This window comes from Cardiocondyla obscurior, linkage group LG03 (assembly GCF_019399895.1).
Source record: "Cardiocondyla obscurior isolate alpha-2009 linkage group LG03, Cobs3.1, whole genome shotgun sequence".
In the NCBI taxonomy this organism is placed as follows: Eukaryota; Metazoa; Arthropoda; class Insecta; order Hymenoptera; family Formicidae; genus Cardiocondyla; species Cardiocondyla obscurior.
Window position 1 is genome coordinate 2,480,137 of NC_091866.1, and position 22,329 is coordinate 2,502,465.

At 44.8% G+C, this 22,329-nt stretch overlaps 1 protein-coding gene across 8 annotated transcripts in view; it reads right to left on the bottom strand.

Moving 5' to 3' along the window:
- The window catches only part of LOC139113942 (zinc finger protein 541), a 344,562-nt gene that overhangs the window by 169,502 nt on the left and 152,731 nt on the right, over nt 1-22,329 (bottom strand). Inside the window, exon 1 of one of the 8 annotated variants that reach the window (XM_070675407.1) lies at nt 17,604-18,385. The exons of the other annotated variants lie outside the window; for them this stretch is intronic. Within the exon in view, the coding sequence (XP_070531508.1) occupies nt 17,604-17,645 (42 nt within the window). The 5' untranslated portion in view covers nt 17,646-18,385. Of the gene's footprint in view, nt 1-17,603; nt 18,386-22,329 lie in introns of those variants that run through there. 8 annotated transcript variants of the gene reach the window in all.

The window sequence follows — 22,329 nt, forward strand, 5'->3', positions numbered from 1 at the left end:
TTGCATATTTAATGAGACGGGAGGCAACGCGCCATCTTTCCTACGAGCGCGTCTTGATCTCTCCAAGAAAATTCTGCAACATTCGGTAGTGCCGTCGCTGCGACCGTGGGACGCGATAAACATTGCATTCTGATAACGTTGCGTGAAACGCGAAGAATATCCATTTATCATCGTGCGCGAACTTTAACGACGTGTTTTTAAAATTAAAAATAACGTCGACTGCGTCGCTAATTATATAAATATGTTAAAAATTTAATATTAAATTAATTACGATCATATTTAATGTGCCGTACAATTTCTTCTAACGAAGGTCTTTTGTAGAAGCCGTAATAAAAAAAAAAGAAATTAAAAAAAAAAAAAAACTGAGAACGAACCTCGCTCCCTTAACGTTTCATATAAATGAAAGATAAGGGAGGAAGCGCGAGAAAAGAATCGGTTCCTACAACTTTTCGTTATAATTAACAAGTTTCGCAAGAGCTTTATCCCTTCGGAGTTTCTAATTCGTCGATCAAAAGTGAAGATAATTAGCGCCATGTCGAATGCGAATTGATCCATATAACGGTACGCTTTAATGGCTCGAAAGACGAGACGGGTATCGCTCGCTCGCTTGGCACCCTCGCACAGCTACCCTTAAGGGCGTCTCAAAAACCTTCTCCTCTCCCTTGCCCGCGGCCATTTGTTAGCGCCCTTTTCTCTCGCGTGCGCACGCGATGCGCACGGGTTCACACGTAATTAATTCACTTTCGCAATTTCTACCGTCGAAGTGAGCCCCGCGCGCTCCGCGATTTATGAGCTCCGGAGCCCTTTCTTCGGATCTCGCCTTGCAAAGTCGCACGCTCTCACGGGCTTAACGCGAAATAAATTTCGGCTACCGTGTACAGAACGCGAACGTCATAAGCCTCGGCTGCCGCCGATCGATCGAAGAGAGCACGGCGCAGAGAAATGTTGTGCAATCGCAAACGCAGAATACCGCGAGTAACCGGAAGGTATTGGACGATGTTTCCGTTACTCGGAAATTTGGATCGAGACTCGAAGTCGAACAGAAATCACGCGGAATATCGGGCATGCCGGTCGGTGCTCGGCACCCGGGCGCAGATCTTGGAGTTAGACGCGTTCGGAGGCATGCGAATTGAATTTGCGCGAAGTAAGCTTCCGCGAAGGAGAGAAGGGACGAAAGCGAACGAACGGATGGAGGCAGTCTGAGACCAGGGAGTTGCCTGGTGGTAGTCGAGTGGCAAATATTAGTACGAAAACTAGCGCCGGTCGAGCTTACAGAAGCGGCGCGACGAAAGCTGCTTAAACGCTCCTTGTTCTCCCCTCGGGCCACCCCCGGCTGAAGGGAAAGAGAGAAAGGGAGGCAGGAGGGAGAATACCGCCCTTCGTTACATCATCTCGCGCACGTAGGTAACGAACGCTCGAGTCTCGGAAACAGTCTTCCCGAGCAGCACCGATATATAATTCTGCTCCGGCGAAATAACCGTACCTTCCACAGTCAGCAGTTGAAGTTATAAACAGACTTCGAGGGGGGAAGCACACAGATTGTTAGCACATTAATAGCCAGAGGATGTCAATGACGTTAGCAACGGCGGAGGTAGATACGTAGCGAGGGGTTTTAACTTTAGTCCGATTCACCCTCCAGTCTTATTCAGAATTGCGACCGAACAGGCTGCTTCCTCCGATTCCGGTACCGTTAAAACACGCGTTAAAAGAAAAATTAAGAACGATACTTTATAATGACAAATAACGCGATTGTCCAACGAAAGCGTCGATACTACGTATAAAATTCCAATTGAGAGCGTTATAGAAAAAAAAAAAAAAAAAAGAAAACTTGGCACGTCAGGTCGTCAAAGAACGTTCGCCAAGGCGCACGCACAGTTCGTTAAGCACAGCGGGGAGGAGAAGCCACGCGAAAACCTTTGGTATCCTGGTTCTCATAGTAACGTCGACATAGTTATGTGTACTTTCGCTTTGTTGCAAAAATTATGTCGGGGATTAAAACGCGCTCGGCGGGAGAAGTCGGAGGGCGCGAGGCAAAGTATCGCGGGGGCCAGAGGCGGAAACCCGCATCGCCCGCCGCTTTGCGGAACTTTCATTTCGCGAGAATTGTAAGCGCACGGGCAGCGCCAGGCGGAATGGAAGCCAACCGGAGCTAGAGTAAGCGAATACCAGCGGTGGCTTGTCCACACTTTTTAACTTCCAGTTGACCGGTAATTAGTTCGCATTAACCAACGAATTGCTGGTGGGTACGGTACGGTTATGCACGCGTATATACGTCCGAGACACATATATGTAATTCGTGTACGCGCGTATGCACGTGTACGTGTATATATTTTCGTGTCGGATATAACGAGGCTGATTTCGCGCAACGAGAACTATCAGCAGTTGAACCCGGCGAACGAAGCACGTACACACGAACGAGTCCGACGTGCGCTTGAATTTCCAGCATCCAACTTCGCGGCCTCGCTCGGATTTCCGTCTCATCCACTAACGCGGCATCGCTACGTGACGTTGTCTTGTTAAAACGGATATGTAACCATTCCGTCATCCCGCGCATCAAGTACACCGCGTGTAATGTGGACCGCAATCACAATTTCATCCTCCCGTTTTCCTTTTTTTTCCAAGGCTCTCGCCAGCCAAGAGAATTTTCATCTCTGATATTCCACGAGCTAGACATTATACAGCTAAACATTATGCTTCGATAAACCTATACGATATGTTTCTTTTTCGCGTTTTCGCCGTATGCCTCGATTATTTTTAGAGCGACCCTACAGCGTGCACGGACGCTCAAACACTCCTGAAAAAAAAAAAAAAAGTCAGGGAGCCCGCCCTCAAAAACTCGCAGGTCGAAACATAACTTTTTCATTTCCGGCAGTCTCCATCCAGTGTTTCGCGCGCCGTTTTCGCGTCTCTGCTTGGACGTTCTTATTCGTAGCAGAAAGAACTGCCGGCCGTCCGAAGAGAAACGCGTCACGTTCCTCGCCCGCGGAATATCTTTTGTACGTGAGACTCTTGAATAAACATGCGGTCGCGGGATACCGCTAAAGAAGAGACCGCAAAGAGAGAAATGGGATGAAGGGCGAAAAAGCCGGGGTAAACGATGAAAAATGTCGTCGCCGCGAAGAACAAAAGCTCCACGATGCGCTAAAGGCCCCGCACAAATATTCTCAACTTAATTACCCTGATGTCGCTTAAGTGGCTACGAGATAAATACTCAAAATCCGAAAAAAAAAGTTCCTAAAGTCCGTAGAAGATAATTAAATATTAAATCAGATAAAATTCAAAGCGTTTTATAATTATATTACTAAACGCGATATCGAATTTAACTCCGATTAAAGCTTTAAAAAAATTATAATCGCACGCTCAGCGTTTTCGAAAACACTTAAACAATTCAAAAACTTTAATCACAAAACAGGACGTAATTTCACCCCATGCAAATTATATTATCTCCCAGCTAATCTGATTAACATCCTCGATAATCTATATGGAATATCCCAAAAATAATGAAGCTGCGTCATCATCTAGACTACGTCGAACGGGATGATTCTCGCTAACCCAGACAAGGATATCCACTATCGCGAATTACCGGCTTTTGGATTCCGCTAATTCGAGGCGCGCGGGCGGGCGCGAGGGGTCGAAAATTTAGGGCGCGCTACCCGAGGGTCTTTCCTCCAAGTGCAATCATTCATATTTAACAGATTATTTGATGGATTACTTAGCGACGGTAGAAACGCCGCGGAAGGACACGGGACAGAGAATCAAGGGGTGGATGTCGGCGGGGTTAAAAGGGGAGGTTCGCGGCGGTCGGTAGAAAGGACCCAGGCGAACCGAGAGAACCGCGGGTCCTGCGGGACGCTGCATTAGTCACGCTTTCGCATCAGTCACCTCTCTCCACCGCCTTACCCCCTCGCCGCCGTCGCGGACCGCGGCGGCCTAAACATTTTCACGTGGGAATATTTAACTTCATGGCTGCAAATTACTCTGCAGCCCTGCGGTCACCGAGCGCGAGCGGGCAGATGGCCACTGTGAACGTTGCACGAATTCGCCGCGGCACTTTACGAAAGTCCGTCCCTCGAGACGAGATAAGGCCGCGTCGTCTCTCGACTGATACTTATCTCTCTCTATCTCTCTCCCTCGTTTCCGTGTCTGTCGCATCTATTCCCATGGCACATGTTTGGCGTGGATCTTTTTAGCTAGCGTCGCACCGACTTGGACAAGCCGAGCTGTCTGACTAGTCAGGAACCATATCTACTGCCACGTTTGTCTTACGCAACTTTGCAAGTCGGAAACGTAAGACACGTCCCGATATAGTCCCGCGCGTCTCAATAACGTTTTACGTAATTTCTGTTAACGTCTATCACGGTGAGATAAAATCGTTAAAAACGTCGCGGTTAAATGCGTAATAAATTTCGTTTACAGGCGATTTCGACGGGGCGGGAGGAGAGACGAGGGGTAATGTACGCATCGGATTTGAAGGCGACGAGTGCGAAAACATCGAGGGCGAATAAACTTCTGGCATTGCGCCAGAAACCGTCGGGTTTCTCTTTCTCTTTATCACAATTCTCGTACATAGGTGTCGGCAATGTAAAAGTTAATTTGCGTAATGGCGCGTTTAAAATCCACAGTTCGACGTTGCGTTTACCAGCGTGAAAACAATCGCAAAAGAGCTTCGTCATCGCCGTGGTGACCGAGCCATCGGACGGGCTTGCGGTTATAAAATAATTACAATAAAATTATCAAAGGCGACTTAAAAAAATAAAAGAAAAAAGAAAAAAAACCATTATAATAAACAATACTTATATAATTAACAAAATAGCTCTTTTTCAGTTTTATAAAACTGCAATTGCAATCGCAGTCATTTAGCTGGTTGCTTACTGATCCGTAAAAAAAATTATTACAAATGCAGTTCTCGTTTTTGATACGGGCACATTTTCATTACGGTTTATGAAATCAAATCGCAATTGTACGGACCAGTTACTCCCGTTGCACATTAAGAGGAAAAGTGCCTTCTGTCGTTTATCCGACTAACGACTGCGCGCTCGCTCGGCTCCCAATGTTTGTATTATTCGCATTCGTTAATCATTCCCTTAAGCCACGGCACGAGACTCGTTAAGCGCCGAGAGAATCGTTTAAGTGGAGTCACGGCGTTATCGTTCGAAAGTCGTTAACATTCCACGGTGGGAAGGAAAAAGCACCCTCCGCGCAAGGAAAAGCAGAATGCCGGAAAATACTGAGACCAACTCGGAAACGAATCGTTCGATATCGACTCGTTTTTGGCCATCAATTTGATACAAAAATATTCAGGGGAGACAAAAGCACGATTAAAAGATAAATGTATGTATTAAAAAAAAAAAAATATAAGTAATGTTTTCCCGAAAACGTGTTTCAACGACAAATTTTATCTACTCTCATAAAGATTTATCCTATTCAGAATAATTCTCGTGAAAAAAAAATGTAATTATATACAAATAGTTTGTTAAAGTATTTTAGCTCAAAAATTAGTTCCCTCAAGTTCGGCCAATCGGTACAGTTATTCGTCTCGACAACTCATTAGGAAATAACTACGAAATTAGAAAATTTATTTGTGACGCTAACGTAATATTAATATTACTTATTTGGCTCGATATCAGTTTTATTCATAGAAACTTGTATTTAATTTCTGCAGAATATTTCCAGTCGGTATACTTACCGAGATATTTTTGGCGGCATAATTTTTATATTATTCCCGCGAGTTTTTTCCGAGTAAGCGGGCAATCGTGCGATTTTACATTGCAGTATGACAATCGCTCGTAACGCAATTACACGCGGGTAGAACGTCGGGCGAAGGGTAACGCGAATTTCTACATCGCGCTCGAATTATAAAGCTGATTGGACCCGGCGTTGCAATTCGGCGGAGTATAACAGCGTCGGTCAGGGAAGCCAAGTGGCGAGGTGAAACGAGCAAGCTTTTCGAAAAACGGTACGCCCGAGTAAAACGTACTCCGTCACGGTTGTCACCGCGAGGCGATGCCAGACGCTGCACGTGTCTCCTCGCGTCGGTGGCTCTTTCTCGAAGGAAGAAGCGCGACGTAAAAAGCTGAGAGATGTACAAATTGATGCCGAACGCGAGGCGAGGAAAAAAGCCGAAGCGCCGTGATCTCGATGTAATAGAAAGACTTTTTGCGGGGAAAACGGGGGAAGGGGGGTAAGCGTTGAAGCACGCGAGACGCTGTATGACGTTATTGTTGGCGCGGACGCGAAAGCAATTTATTTATTTACGGCCGTGCACGTATCGCTTTCATTAAAATTGCAAAATTTCTCTTCTGGGCGTGTTTTCACGGTATAAAACGTGAAATCGAAGTGCACAGTTTGTTTATAAATATAAATGCTTTTTTAGCATTGTCGCGTTAAATAAATTTTCCAAGGTAAATACGCAGCGTTGCTATTTCCGCAATTTTTCGCGACCATAACGCGCCGTAAAATATTACGACGGTATAGATGGGTCGCCGGATGTCCGTTGCATTATCGATTGCGTTCCGTTCTGACGATCCATTTGCCGGTGTAAAAGCGTAATGACGGAATACGCACGGTCGCCAGTTAATTGACCGGAATATTTAACGTCGAACAAAAAGTGCTAAACACGCGGCGGTCGCGTACGTGCGATAATAGCCGGCGGCGATCGGAATTGAAGACGAAAAAGGGGGCGAGATATCAAAGTGCGATAAAGGGCAAACCGACCTCGTGGAAACACCGGTAGACACCGGCTGCTGATTCCGCGGCTAGCGTATATCAATTCGCGTGCGCGCGTTTTTACGTGTGCCCGAGCGTTCCGGGAGTGGTTCAGGAATCACTATAAATGGTAATGAAGAGCGGGCGCGCACACCTCGGGCTCTGCCTTCCGCGCGCCGAGAAACCGGAAAGATGGGAAGTAAACGAGGGTGGCGGAGAAGACCGGGTCGGGGCTGTTACGAGGGAGAAACGGGCGTACCGGGGAGAAAAGGTAGAAAAGCAGGGCGGAGAAAGAGGGTGGTTTGAAAATGTAATATTTCTTCCGGCTCTAGCGTAAATAATAGCGTCGTATACCCGGCGTTAGAATGCGCCTCTCTCTCCTTCCTCCTTCTCTCTCTCTTTCTCTCTCGCCCGCCGTTTCCGATCCCGCGACATCATCCCGATCCGTCGCCCCGCCACCCTCCGTCCCGTTGTCTGCGCGACGTTTTCCTCGCTAACCCGTGGATCCGCCGAGATACGTGAGCGTTAAACATCCACCCAGCCGAAGAAGCCTCGGCTCCTGTCGCGCGACGCGATCTCGCTGCCACCTTTCATCTTTTACGTAACGGTTGTTATGTCGATATCCTTGTCGATAGGAAATCGTATCAACAATATTCCACTAAAGAGACATATGCGACGTCGAGAACTGAGATGCGGGGAAAAGAGCAATCGTTAGAGATGCAAGTTTAACGCGCGCGCGGATAAAGCAAGTAAACAGCGTATGGGAAGGAAAACTCGTCCATTAAATTTATAGAAGCAAAAAGTTACTCCATCCTACGCTGCCGTTTCCTGTTCAATAAACGACAGGTAATGCGGAGAGATGTTAAACAATATGCATTATCAATATTTCAATTTTAGTAATTCGATAAAGAAACGCAAGTCATATGTATATTCCATATTTTTAAAGTCTGTTCTTTGACATTTCGCGGACAACTTTTTTTTTCTAGACAGAAAAAAGACAGATAAAAAAAAAAACGTACGAGATATATATATCTTCGACCTGGACGTACACCCGTAAATGAGGTGTCGTAATAGCGTGCGCTCGTGCCGCATTATCTGAGAACCCATCTACGCATCTACGCGCGGTCTAAACACGTTGGAAATTAGTTGCGCGAAACTATTACCGCGAAGGAGCTGTAAGAAAGTCTCGACAGCCCCGGCAGACTAGAAGTTACGCGAACCAAGTTTCGTTTCCCATATCGACACTCGCGATTCTCATCGAGAATTCCGTGACGTAAACGAACGCTGAAAGCCGCGCTCGTAGAACGCGAGATCGACGGTGCGTCGCGTTGCAGTATTGATTTGAAAATATTCTATTACGAGCGGAGCGGGACATGCGGCGGCGAGCGGTAAAGATCGATTAGAATCTCACCGGCAAATGATTTTTCAACGTAACGTTATTACATCTGACGATGATAAAAATGTAACGTGATATCGCGTGTTATTGCGACGCATCCCAGCGATAACGATTTCCGCGTGGAAATACCGTTTCCATTATTAGCGGCAGGCATCGTCGAGGAAATAGTCGAAGGTGCCGTTCATATCGTCATGAAATTTTTATTCCGCACAAAGTTCTTTGTTCGAACGTCTCTAACTCCCTGCATCTCTAATTCAATACCGGTTGCATTTTCTTGAATAACGTAGTCGATAAATAGCGCGGCATGCACGAAACTAAGCGCCCAATCATAAAGTGAAAACTGCTTGCTCACGTTAAGCGGCGTGTAAAGGCGCACATTAACGTTCGCGAGGTTTTCCCCCCAGCTTGTTTCATCCATGTTTTCCCTTTTCATCTACCGTGCATCAAAAATTCACGTTGAACTACAACGTTTACAGTTACGGCTCTCAATCAGCTTCGCGAGTCGACCGGCAAGCGATGCTCCGAGAGAAATGTTTAATGAAATATTAACCTTTGACTTTTACCTCGCCGAGAAATAATGAAACAGTAATGTGATTCATAAACAGATAGATTTGTAAAATTATCAGGTGACATTTTACGTAAATCATTCCTTTTATACGGCAATAATAATCGGATGGGGATCTAATTACAGCGCGAAATGTCAACGCGTGTTAGTATCAAAAATAATTAATGGAATAAATATCTTCCGTCTCTCTCTCCCTTTTTAATTTAATGTCTAATGAGGGTGAGTTACGTACGTTCAAGCGAATTCGCGTGCGGCACAGATTATTCTTGTGTGTCGTAAGCTATAAAGTTAAGCGAGACACGTGGTACTGAAGGACATATGAGGGCTAGGAGAACCGCCGTGTATACGCTACTTCATCTTTTCTCGAAGGAACTACGAAGTTATACGCTATTCCAGCATACGGCGGCGAGAACGAGGCGCGTGAAATGGTTACACCAGCTGTTCGCCGGAGCAGAGAGATATCTCGGTATATCAGTCTCTGTATAATGCAACGTATGGCGTAAATGCCCTTGCAAGTATACGTCTACCGAGAACCGACTCCACCGAGGTTTCCTCGACATTTTCGACAGAAAGATACTCCCGTCCATAAAAGGATGTGTTACAAGATTGAATAGCTATCGACCGCGGTCCATCAATTCAAACATATACCTTGCGAATATATCTAAACGTAACAACGGAACGCGATACTAATTGAATGATAATTAGAAATGAACACAGTCGCTCGAATGTAATTGAATATCGAAAGTTGAAAGCTTCGCTAATGAGTCTTGCGTTATTTGACAAATCAGAGTTTATTCAACGCAGATGGCAAATGTACCATGAAAATGTCAAACTGCCATCATTTTTTTAAAGATATAAAAATACCAGAAGAAAAAATAATCTCTCATTATTGAGTAAAGCCAGTAACTTTATATTCCCACGATTTAAACGCATTTAGAGAATAATCAAACCGTGATCCCCGTTAGAGCAGTATAATTTAATTATCGTCTTACTAAAAAAAAAGAAAAAAAAAAGAAACCCCACTGAAGATTAATTTACGACGAAATAACGAATACTTTCATAAATTTAGCGAATATCAGCGCCAAGCAAACACAGTACCAAAAACAAATAAATTTGATGGTATCGTCGCTACCGTAAATATCTTTAGTCACGCTTTCCACAATTGTTTCATAAATTTATGAAAATCCCGTGGCGCGTCGGGCATCTTCCCAACTTCGAGCGCGGCCGAGAGCCAAATTCCCCGCGGTGCTTAAAAAAATCGAGCGTTTGTTTGCCCCGTTCCGCGCAAATTGAAACATCGATCTGTATAATGCTTTCTCGACAGATCTGGCCCCATCTCACGTTCGAACGTGATATCGAATCTCGCTCGGAAAACGCGCCCCACAAAAAAAAAAAAAGCGTTGTGTATAAAATATAACGAATCGTGCAAAAATATAGGCAACGCCACGCACACGGAATACCAAAAAATCATAGGTTTCGACGGCGGCCATTAGCATACATTTACGAATCCCCGGCAATAACTTTCCGATACGGGCGCGCGCCGCTGATAAATCATTCGAGTTATACGGTATTGTAGTAAAACGTCCGCCGTGCCGTAATTTTCCGCGTCGGATAGAGATATGTCGCGTAACCGCGAGATACCTATCGATTAATGTCGCACCTAGCGAAGAGACAACATATACCGCAACTGCAAACGGCGGAAAATATTGATCGCGTGTAAAACAGAAAAATGGTAAAGCACGGTTGAATTATTTTTCAAGACGACCCGGTTCGTATACACAGACATTAGTCAACGGCGTAAAACGCTAAGAAGCTGCTTCTGATACGGCGAATAAAAAGAACGAGGTTGATCCATTTTATATAACGGCAAAATCGCGAGATTAGCGGGGAGGATATTAACGATGGGCTTGATCGCCCTTCTGAAAAGAGCTAATGGCTTTCGGGCGCTCCGAGGAAGACGCGGTATTTCGATAACCCGGTGCGTTTAAATATCCATCGATCGACAGGCGAGAAAAAGGTGGGAGACTTCAGGGAAGTTTCGCGTCGAAGTTCGGTGGAAAGTACGGTGGGCCGAGAAGCAAAAGTCGGTGACGAGAGAAAGGGCCGCATATCGCGTCAAAACCGGCAAAACTCGGAGAAAGGAAGAGGATCCCGGAAACTCGGACGGAGATGAGCATGGCGACATACGCGACCTGCCTCCGCGCGAATAAATTCCTCGTACGTGCTCCGAATCGCGGCAAAGGGATTCGTCGTGCTTTCCTCTTCCGGTCTGTATATGCGAAAGGTGACGGGACCGGACGAGGGCGGCGGAGAACGAATTTCGTACTCGGCGAAGGCGGCGAGAAGAAGAAAGAGAAGGAGAAACCCGTTCGCCCCTCTTCCTGACCCTTTCTTGTCATATACGCGAGTATGCCGGGTCGTTCCCTACTGCGTCCGACACCCATGAGGAATATTGCAATCACGTGCCGTAGGAGAAGGTAGAAAAGGAGGCGACGGCGGGAGGGCGCAAACTTTGGACGTAAAGCGCCATTATGCGCCGCGATATCTCGGCTTTTTGAGAAACGTCCGTCGAGGGAGTCGGTTGTATGCATGAGACGGGGGACATTTCGGTAAATGTATCGATATCTCTGAACTAGAACGACTAATTCGGTCGGATTTTGTGGTTTGCGAGAAGCAAGTATATACTCAGTTCCAACATATCTCGGTTACAATTTTCCTCAAACCTAAAAAAAAAAAAAAAAAAAAGAACAAGAAACATTTCTGTTCTCTCCCGAATCTTTTTAATTAAAAATAATAAAAATAACACTTGTAAAAATTTAACGATTAATCTATAACTGCGAAATTGGTCTTCGGTTTCTAGAGACTTATCTAAGGCGGTTTCGCAATTTTCGCGAGCGTTATCATCGCCAGCGCTAGCACGCCGAGCACATTGAATCGCGCGGTGTCGAGATAGAAAGACCGTCGCCCGTTGATTCGTTGCGGCTCCTACGTGTATTTCTTATTTCTCTCACACATCCGCGCCGAATAAAACTACCCTCATACCCCGCCAAAGTAAATAGAGCGTATTTCTTCTGGAAATGACAGGAAATTCAATAATCCTCGCAACGAGTGGCGAGGCGGTAGAAACGCGGGGCGCGACGCCGCCGAGATGAGGAGATTCTTGGAGGGACGGGGGGAGGGAACGGCGGAAGGAAGAGGTACCCGAGGGAGGAAAAACGAGCGAAAACGGAGACCGAGGTTACGCGTACTAAGGCTACGATCGTACGACCTGCGCCTGAAGGATACGTCTCGAGGTAGAAGTGGAACGCGATGCCTCCGTTTTCCGCAATCGCGGACTTATAAAACGCTTAACGTCAAACATCGCGTAAACAGAGAATATGGAATATGCGCGTGCGGATTGCCGGATATTATATTTGCCGTGCTCTTTTCGAACTGCGCGACGTTGCGTACTAGATAACGATAACAACAATAAGACGTATTATACTTGATAAAAGTCTAGATTATTTAACAGCAAGACGTTCGTGAAGTATAATTCCTAAATTCACATTTCTCTGAACCAAAATGTAATCTTCGTGAGATTATACCGCATCGCGGATTTTTTTTTCTTTTTTTTTTAACTACAAGATATTATAAAACGCACGCTTCAATATTTTTTTTTTTGTAGTCGATATTGCTCTTTTAAATCTCTACAATTTAATTTTATATTTTTATGTTGCAGTATCTCATCAAAACTACAACTCCGCTGGCTGCGCATCGAACGGTAAGTAGAGAATTCAACACAAACTGCATATTATTAAATTAAATGCGACTGACAAACGCGCAGCCACGAGGGCCCCGACGATAAACGCGCGAGTTTTGCATCGCGCGAAATCCGATAGTCTGGAAAAAATATCCCCAACGATCGACCTCTTTTGCGGAGCGAAGCGTAAATCGCCGAGGATTTCTTTCCGGAACGAAGTGGCGCATCCTTCTTTTACAGTCAAAGGATCGGGAATTTTTTCATCTTCGCTCGCCGCGAGGAGACGAGGATGCGCGGGGGATGTAGGACGGGATAAAGCGCGATTCGGCCAATCGCATCGTGAGAATAAAAATCTCATACATGTAAAAATATTCAATCGACGGTTCGGGCGTCTCCTCTGTACTCACGACGGCGTTTCCGCTCTGTCCTCGGTGGGTCTCTCTGTTTAGAATAGCCTTGAGAAAGAAGAAAATCCCTTTTTCTCATCGCGCCCTTTTCACGCCCCGCGGCCCTCAGCCCCCCCCCCCATCTCATCCCTTTGCTTTACCTCGCTCAGAGCTTTCTTTAAACGCACAATACCTCGCCTTTGTACTGATTATTTTATTAATAATGAAAGTAAAATAAGTTCCTCTGCGGTTTCATATAATTTATTCGGCAATCAAAGACCAAACGAAAAATTTATTTACATCGAATCCACCGGATCTTTGAGACGAAGTATTAATACTATTTTCAGGAACTAAAAAATATCGCAACAGAATTTCAGCTTTGTTGATTAGTTTTATAACGTTAAGATCTATCAGCGGGATACTTAGTCGAGGAAATTTAACGAATCTATTACGTATGCAGTATACGTGAACTAAAAAAAAAATCGGCTTCTTTGAAATCACTCATCTGTAAATTTGCATGAAATTTACATGCGAAAGCGAATATATTTGCAGTGGTTATTTAACGCGAGCTATACGATGAGTGTCACTCGGCATTCGTGACGGTACGCCTTAAAGAAAAGAGTTTCGAAAAGACATACACGCGCGTGAGAAGAGGTGCGGGTGAATTTATTTTCATCAGAAATCCCGACTGTCTGCCGCAACAAAGAGCGCACTTAGAAACACTTTGGACGCGCAGTTAATGAAGTCGTTAACGTTGAGAGCGTGCAAAACATTCGGGTACGCGATTGTGCATTTTAAATACCTCTATAATTGCGCTGTAATTTGCCGCTCGCAGCGTAAATGCGGTTAAAAATTCGCGTAACTTTAAAAGCCGTCGGGTGGGGAAAAAAAATCGTACGGCGTAATTCAGCGGGCAGTCCGACCTGGGGATCACGCGAAACCGGCGACGCTCGGATAATGTACCCGTGGTTTCTCGAGTTCCGCGAGAAAACGCGGCTGCTCGAAAGCGTGTAATTAATGTTAACAATGTAGACAGTAACGCGCCAAGTGAGTTTTTTGTTTACTCTTCTTTTTTTTTTTTATTTTAAGAGCGATGAAAAAGAAACGGTAGATTTTGATTAAACGGTCGCGCAAAGCGATACCAATTGCGCGGCGAGGCATTATTTTCGAAAGCATACCCGGGGCTTAATTACCTCGTAAACCTGCCGCGGTGCTCCCGCCGTGTATAGTAAATTTAACGCGGTACGAGTCCATCCGACTTAGAAAATGACGGGGAGTTTCAAAAATACACGCGTACACGTGTACGATTCGCGGCGAACAAAAGGCACATTGGACGACGGGGGAAATAGAAGGCGAGAGGGAGGGCGAGACAGGCGCCCGACGCGGTGACTCAATTCTTGGCACGAGGTCGTGACGTGAGATTACAACATCGTGCCGTAACTCGGCGCATCCTTGCACCGAGTGTCATCTACACGAGGATATTTGGCCACGGGAGAGACACAAGAGAGGGAGAGATAGAAGCCGCTGTTGTATCGCGATACCACTACGTTCCCCGGCTACGTCGATCGCGCGTTGCGAGGAACCCGCCGGCCTCGCCTCTCACGCCGCTTTAAAGCGATCCAAGAAAAACACGTCACGTCGTCTCCCCACGGGGGATGAGGCGAAGTTGACGTCGCGTAGAATTCCGAGCGCATATTCCACGCGTGTAGGACGAGAGCTGACGTGAATCCGTGCTACGGGCGGCATTTGGCAAGCGCGGCTTAATTGCGAGCGCGAGGATCGGAGGTTGATTATTTAGCTTAGCGATAGCGTAACTTGGACCGCGCAAACCACTTTCAATTTATATACGTTTTAATTAGAGGATTATTATTAGTCCACCTAGTCGAATTTAAATTTATCAAGCGGCGTTATCTACGTCCCTACGAAGCACCGCGCGCGTTGTTTAATTTATTATCGTACGCGAGAAAAATGTCACGTGCGCGTTATTATCTGTGAGAACGGCAGCGAGGATAGTTCCTCCGAAAATTCTTTTGAAAATAGTGGGTTGAGTCCAATATTTCTTAGGTTTCGAGCACTTTAAGAAATTGAGGCGATTACTTTTAACGGGATGATATCGTTTCTTTGAAATATTAAATTAATGGTGCTACGCGATGGCTATACGTCTTCGATGGGGAGACACAAGACGTCTTAAGACGCGAACGTTCCGTACCAGAAACGAAATTAAGCTCGGGCTCAAGCTTATGGGGGATCAGCGCGAGCTCGGGTTAACGCCACGGGTTATTTCTAAGTGCATCCTTATTTTTACAACCGGCTGATGTTAAATACGAGTGTCGCGAATGTCTATAGGTACCCTGGACATTTCGAATATCCATCTGTTCATTATCAACGTAATATAATTACGCGTTAGATATTCGAGCTAACCATTTCACAAAAACATAAGGCTTTAATAATCTAAAATATGTATAATATTAATATACCGTATTTCGATAAAATATTAATCCAAAATATTAATAATGTAAAAGGTGAGATAATCTTCATATAAAATTTGCGATAATGATCGGAACCAAACGAAAAATATTTGCGCTGCGCGAAAGTATTAAAAAAAATAAAAAAAAAATTCCCAGCTCCGTAATTTCACATTAAACAAGATTAAAATTCGGTTTTTTATCGCGTTCGAAGTTATGATACGCGGCTAATGTACGGCGGGAAACTATGTCGCGGATGATCGCGAGAGGTTGATGACATTTTTATTATATTTCGCGGCGAATAATTTTCACGAGCGTTGCAGCGCCGGCCGGGCTCAATTTACTCGTTATTAGAACGCGTCGTGGAAAATACAGCGCCCGCTATTTAATTAATTATGACAATTTTGCTTTGCGTTTCCAGTTTCTTTCTTCGGTATTCCTTCGCGGATAGAAATACTTTTGTCACGTTTTCGGATTCGGTGCTCGTCCGGCAATCTCGGCAGTTCGATAATCTTCGAGCAAACGCGGACTTTGTCATTAGTTATCGCTGAAAATCCGGGCTTAAAACTGTCGAGAGGTCGTTGCGATATCGCGGCCGTGCAAATATACTCGAGCGCGAAGCTGGCGGCACGAACGTCACGAACCCGACCGAAGTCACGGCTCTCTTCGTATTTCGATTAAACGTGATTTACCTATACGAGCGTATATCGCGCCGCGAAATTAATACATCCGACGCGATCGGATTTTGCCGGCGGCGTTAAAAATTGAGTTTCCATTGCGAGGGCCGATCGGCGATTGCGCGCGTTTCGAAAGGTTACTCTGCCGCGCCAGGTCGCCGCGATCGATCGCTTTGCCGCCGCTTTTAACGCATACACGCAAACACAGTAATTTAACCGGCTTATCAATTTTAATTTTAATTATTGGTTAATTATTGCCGGGTTTAATTATTGTAGTCATTTAACTATCAGCCATATAAACGAAGCTATTATTAGGTATCGGTTACAAAACTTCGTGAGCGTTTATGAATTTCGCAGTTTTATAATATTTTTACATTTACGAATTGTCCAAGTCTTCGGACATCATACAGCATTCGAGATTCAAGAAGATATCGATTGCACGAGGGGAAGACAGTTCGCGGAAAATTTTTTTTTTTATGTAATGTAACTATGAATAAAATATTTTGAGAGCATTATCTTAAAGCTTCGCGAGGAAAAAAAGAAAAAAATACGAATCGAAAAAGCTAAAAAAGCAAATTAGTTATTTACACGCCACGGCAGATTTTTTTCCCTCCTTCTCGTTTTTCGTAATGGGGATCGGCATTTGCTTCAGCGAAATCTTTTTATCGCGATAAAATTCCGAATCACATATGCGAGTCCTTTATTCGCGAGTACCGTAACGAAAAAAGCGCCCGAGGTTTACGTAAAGTTTATTCAGGTATTCATTAAAATACGGGCGTATTATGGCGCCCGCGTAATTTTCACGTCAATATTGATTTTTTAATTCCATGTTTATCGCTGCATGATAGCATTTTGCATAATAAATATCTTAATTACGCATTATGAATACATATACATTTACTCTGACCCGCGTCTCTTTCTTCGGCCTCAGTTAATTGCCCGTAATCGACAATGAATCATATCAAATTACTCTGCAAAATAGCTTTTAATTCACGAGTTTCACGTTTCCTAGATAATGAGTTTCATATTACCTTTGCATTGTAACTCGCGCGAGGGATTTATTCGCGGAACAACAGCGGCAGGTACCCCTCCATCGATTGCGGAACTGCAGAATGCACGGCCGAAAACATTGGGAATGCGTTTCGCGAGCTCGGAAACTATTCATCGAAATAACTGCGATTTATATCAGAGCCGAATCTCTTTGCCTGTAACAACAGCGATTCGCCAAACAACGCGATTCTTCCTGTGATTTATTTCTCGGGGCCGAGCCACAAAAATTGTTACCGCGCACGGGGATTGCAAGATAGAAAGCTGTACTTGGACGTTTTTTCTTTTTTTTTCTTAAGACTATTATTTCGCGGACGGAGGAGAATAGGAAAGCACAGTCTTCCCATCCGAAATATTCTATTAACGTATGCCGCAATGCAATTAATACAAAATATAATTTTCTCCCTTGATTGCAATCGAGTTTCGTATTTCAGAGTAAAGCATACAATATCCCGAAACTGTTACGATTTATTTAAACGTAATAAGTCTCCAGAATTTTTTTCAATAAAAATTACAGCACCCTTTTCTTTTTACATGTATTTACTTACAATCTTATATGTACAAATATCACGGAATTTATTACCTTTCTCAAACTGAAATAAATAAAAATTTGTCGAACTCACAGTTACAGAGCAGGGCGGTGGGATGAAACGAACGTCAGCCATGTTGAACTGTAAAGTAAAAAAAAATTGTCTCGGTTATAACTGATAAAAATATCTCTAAAAATACACGGTGTATTAAATAAGAATTTGCTCCGCGCGTAAGATAATCAATTTCCGCGAGAATAAAATAATAAGTAATAGAAGAAAATTAATAGGGTCAAGATAATAAATAAAAAAAAATAAAATTAACAAAAATATTAAAAAATATAAAATATAAAATATATAAAAATATATATAAAATATAAAAATTAAACTTACCTCGTTGCTTCGCCGACGCCCGATACCCTCCGCCTCCCCTCAGCCTCTGTCGTTGCTCATTCCCATCTAATTGGCTCGCACTTATTATTCATTTAGCTCCCGCTTAGCTCCCGCTTAGCTCTCGCTTAGCACTCACTTATCACTCGCTCGCGGAAACGCCACTGAACGCACGTTGATCGAAGCAACGGGCGACTCGGGGAAACCGTCCGGGAATTGCACAATTTATTTTCCGCACGGCGAATTCACCGCGCAGCCCGGAGAAAGAAGAATCATAACCTAACTTCTTAACCCGCGCGAACGCACGAATGCACGACGCGAAATACGAGCGATACCTACCGCCGAACAGCCGATACATCGCGGGCACGCCACTTTAAGATACATCCCAGCGATTCGCGATTCGCGTCGCTCGCTCTCCCTTTAAGACGGCCGTTTCTCTTCCACGGATCCTCTCGCTCGCGACCAATTCCGAGAAAACAACGACGAATCTGCGCCGCCTGCCGGACTCGAGCCCCGCACCTCCGCGCGCCCCCGCTCCGCGCGTCCACTGTCCGAGGCTCCGGAGCCTAGCCCGCGCGACCGTAAACAAGGTTACCAAATAAAAAAAACTCAAGTACGTTGCCGAGTGTAGCGAGCCTCGATAAACCCGCAACGAAACTCCCCGCGAAATATTTAGCGGAAACGTTACACGAATATTATACGCTATGCGAAAGTGGAGTCGCCGGGCGACTGGGTGGCAGGTATCTACACCGGAGCAACCGCGTCGCAAGCCGCACGGCGTTTCTTCGCCGAGGTTCACTTCCCAGGGAGCGGACGGCAAACTTACCGGAGAGAGCGAAGCCGCGTCGCCGGGGTAGACGGTTAACGTGTTAATCGCGCGGATTCCCGACGGATCGCGAGCGCGGATCGTCCGGTCGACTAGCTCGAGCCGCTCGAGTGTCACTTGAAGTTAAGCGCGCAAGGAGAGAAGCGAAGGAGGTCCCCCTTCCCCCGCCGGCAATAATGGCTGCCTTGTTGGAGATCGAGGTGCACCAAACCGCACTTTGCTCACTCGCGAAGAAATGCCCGTTTCGCAGTTTTGCGACCTCGTCGCTAGCACTCGCGAGGAAATGCCCGGTTTCGCGTATCGCGGCCTCGTCGCGATCACTTTTCGAGCGAAAACTCCGGGAAAATGAGACGACGTCGGGCGGAGCGACGAGCGCGACTGTCCGCTCGGCTCGGACATCGCCGACTGAATGCTAAAGCGGAGGTCCTTGTCTCCTTGCCTATACTCCTCTCGCTCACGCACGTAGGCTACCCGCTCGTCGTTTCGACCGCAAAAAACACATCACGCTCGAGCAGATCTGTTTACGTGCTCGATGGACACTCGAGTGTCGCTTCTCGGAACCTAACTTTTTCTTAAAGACTCTTTTTAAGGATAGATCACTCCTTTCTCTTAAAGGGGATATGCAGGCGTATATATTTCGCTGTATCTTGGTATTAATTCGAGAGAATTAAAGCAGCGACTTTGGAATATCAAGACTCTCGTAAAGTGGTTTTAATAAATTGAGAAAATATACATAATAAAGCGGACTGCGAGCAGAATAAATATTTAATTACCTTTTGTTTTTATACTTATTGAAATTGAATATCAAGTTTAATCTCGTCTCCGGAAAGACATGAAAGTTTGATAAATTTTGTATCGTTACTTCTTTGTAGTTGTAAAAATTTTTTTTTCAAATGCATAGGTGACCTTTTTAAGTAAATTTTTATTTTTAAAAATTATACAGGACTTTTATTTAATCGTTAAAACTCGCTGTAAATAATAAAATAAAATTAATTTTTTTGTAAGGACACATTTAACGATTTGTAGGTGTATAGTATCTATACATATACGTAAAAAGTTAAATAATAAAAATCAGTTAAGCAGCAAAACTCAATAACACTCGAGCTACAAAAAAATAAAAAATATATTAATAATAAATTTATTACACACACAAACGTAATTAAAGGTCTATTGAAAGTATACGTTCTACATATTTTATTCTAGGCCAGCTTTAATTGCCAACTCGAAGATTAATTGCAACAGCGATATTTAAAAAATCAAATTAATATTTCACTAATTATTATTATTATTATTACCGTTAAGTATACAAATTAATTTGCAATATTTAGTAATAAAATATCGTTGGATACGCGTATGTGTAACGAAATTAAATCTATTCGGCAAATTAAATCACCTTTATTCTAATCGATTAAAGCTTTTTTAATAGTCGCTAAACTTTGTAGATTTTCTGCTTTAGATTTTTGTTGCCTCTGGACGAGTTATTTAACTCATTCAAAATAGCCCTGATTTTAGCTATATTATATCAGTAGAACAGATGCACCCTGGTGAGTCACTGGCTAGAGACTCCTCTCTCTCTCCCTCTCTCTCGGCATGTCTCGCGCCAAATCCTTTTTTATTCTCGTATACGCGACATAATCGACGCACGTAGCAGTAATTATGCCCCAGCGGCGGATCACATCGCGGCAAGCGGTAATTCTCGTTGATGTAACGGTCGAATAAATCCGAATAAAGTTTTGGCCGGCGTTCAAAAATAGACACTGATTTATGCGCCGAACGGCATATTATTATGCGACACACAGCGGCCGTTTTGCCTACGAGACAATTTCGCGCCCGTGCCAATTCGCGGGATCGTCAGCGATTTAAAGTCGCACTTAAAGCCCGTGATCAATTGCATCGCGAGCGGCCCCGGTGCTCGATAAAAAATTGTTTCCTCTTTACGCAAGCGGGCCGCCGTTTTGCAACCCCGTCTGCCTTACTTCCTTCGTACAAATGCGCATTGTGTGGGAAGGAACGCTCTCGCACGAATATCTGTCCATACGTTTGTAGCAGGCGGCGATTAGTACATCACGTTGTTACGACAGCTCAACGCGTCCCGTCGTTATATTTCATTGTTTCTCGGTCTACGTCGCCGTTTGCCAAAGAGCTTGGCAGCAACGGTTCCTCTCTTTCCCTTTTAAAAGTATACCAGGGCGTTTCTCTCGAGCGCGATCAACGGCGTGATTTATCATGAGGCGGCTACTAGCGCGGGTTAATAACGTCACCCGCGACGAAGACGAACTCGCAGTCACGGGGTACGGACGTTTCGCGCTTTCGTAAAAATCTCGTAGAACTCGCCATCGCAACCTGGATTCCGCACCCGTGATTTACATTTCACTTAACGAAGATCGATGTGCGCAGAGGAGCGGGGAAACATATCTCATTCTTGTCCGCCGGCACACCTAAGAGGTGCTCCGCGAGTTGATAATTTTCACGAGGTATTCCATTAAATGTAATTGGTAGTACAAAAATACGACGCGATGTTATCCCGTAATTTAGTTTTTAAACGAAATTAATGAACAAAAGCACGCGTATATCGTTGCAACGACAATCAAATCTAATGTTCTGTCTTGCCAAACTCCAATTTGGTTCTTCAGCCAAGGAAATATATATTTCAGCGAAACGTCTCTGCTCACTCGCTAATTAACATCTTCGCGAACGCTTCGCGTATCTAGTAGTCCAAGTTTCGAATTATTTCATTTGCTAATTTAGATCAGCGCTGCGTGCCATTGTCGCGACACACTCCGTCTGTTCTCGCCTCTTCTCGTATCGAGCTTACGCGATGATTGAGCGTAAACAGACGCAACGCGAAAGCGCGCGCCGTGCACAAATGCGGCCGTGGAAACGTGATACGCGTTACACGTGGTAGAATCTACGCGTGGGCGAAATAGCAGAACGCTCGCACGTCACCTCGTTTCTGCTACTTTCCGCGGGCGCGTTCCTCACCCTCGTCGTTTTTGCGGTCCTGATCGAATTCGAGGCTCTCGATGACCGTCGAACAAATGTGCGATTCACTTCGCCGATGTCTCTCGTTCGAATAAAGACGTTCAGCCGAAGCGACAATTCTAGCACGACTAGATACTCTCGTTTGCTCCGAAAATTGTTTTCCGAGGACGAAAGACGAGCGGCGCGAGACCGCCGCGGGATGCAAATCGCAAATGCTGATTACAAATTAAAATCGGCCCCTCGAGCCCGGTTCAGAGATATCGCGAAGGCGCGCTTATTTCATTTTAGAAAATTTAAATTCAAATTCGGTAAAATGACAGGGCGCCGCATCCGACATGCTACTTACATACATATGTATGTAAATATATATGCGCAGTTACGTTCGCGTACGTATAGGCGAGTTACGTTATATAGATTTGGCGGCGTGTCGTCGGCAGGCGGCGCACGGCCGCGGAAAAAATCATAAAGTACACGAAATGCAAAATGCAAATGTCGCGCGGGATTCACGAAAATGGGTGGGAAAGAAAAAAGAAAAAAAAAGAAAAAAAAAAGCCCGCACGAAATGTATACCCTGCGCGAAACGCGCGATGCATCGAAGGCCTGATTCGCGCTAGTCCCAGGCTG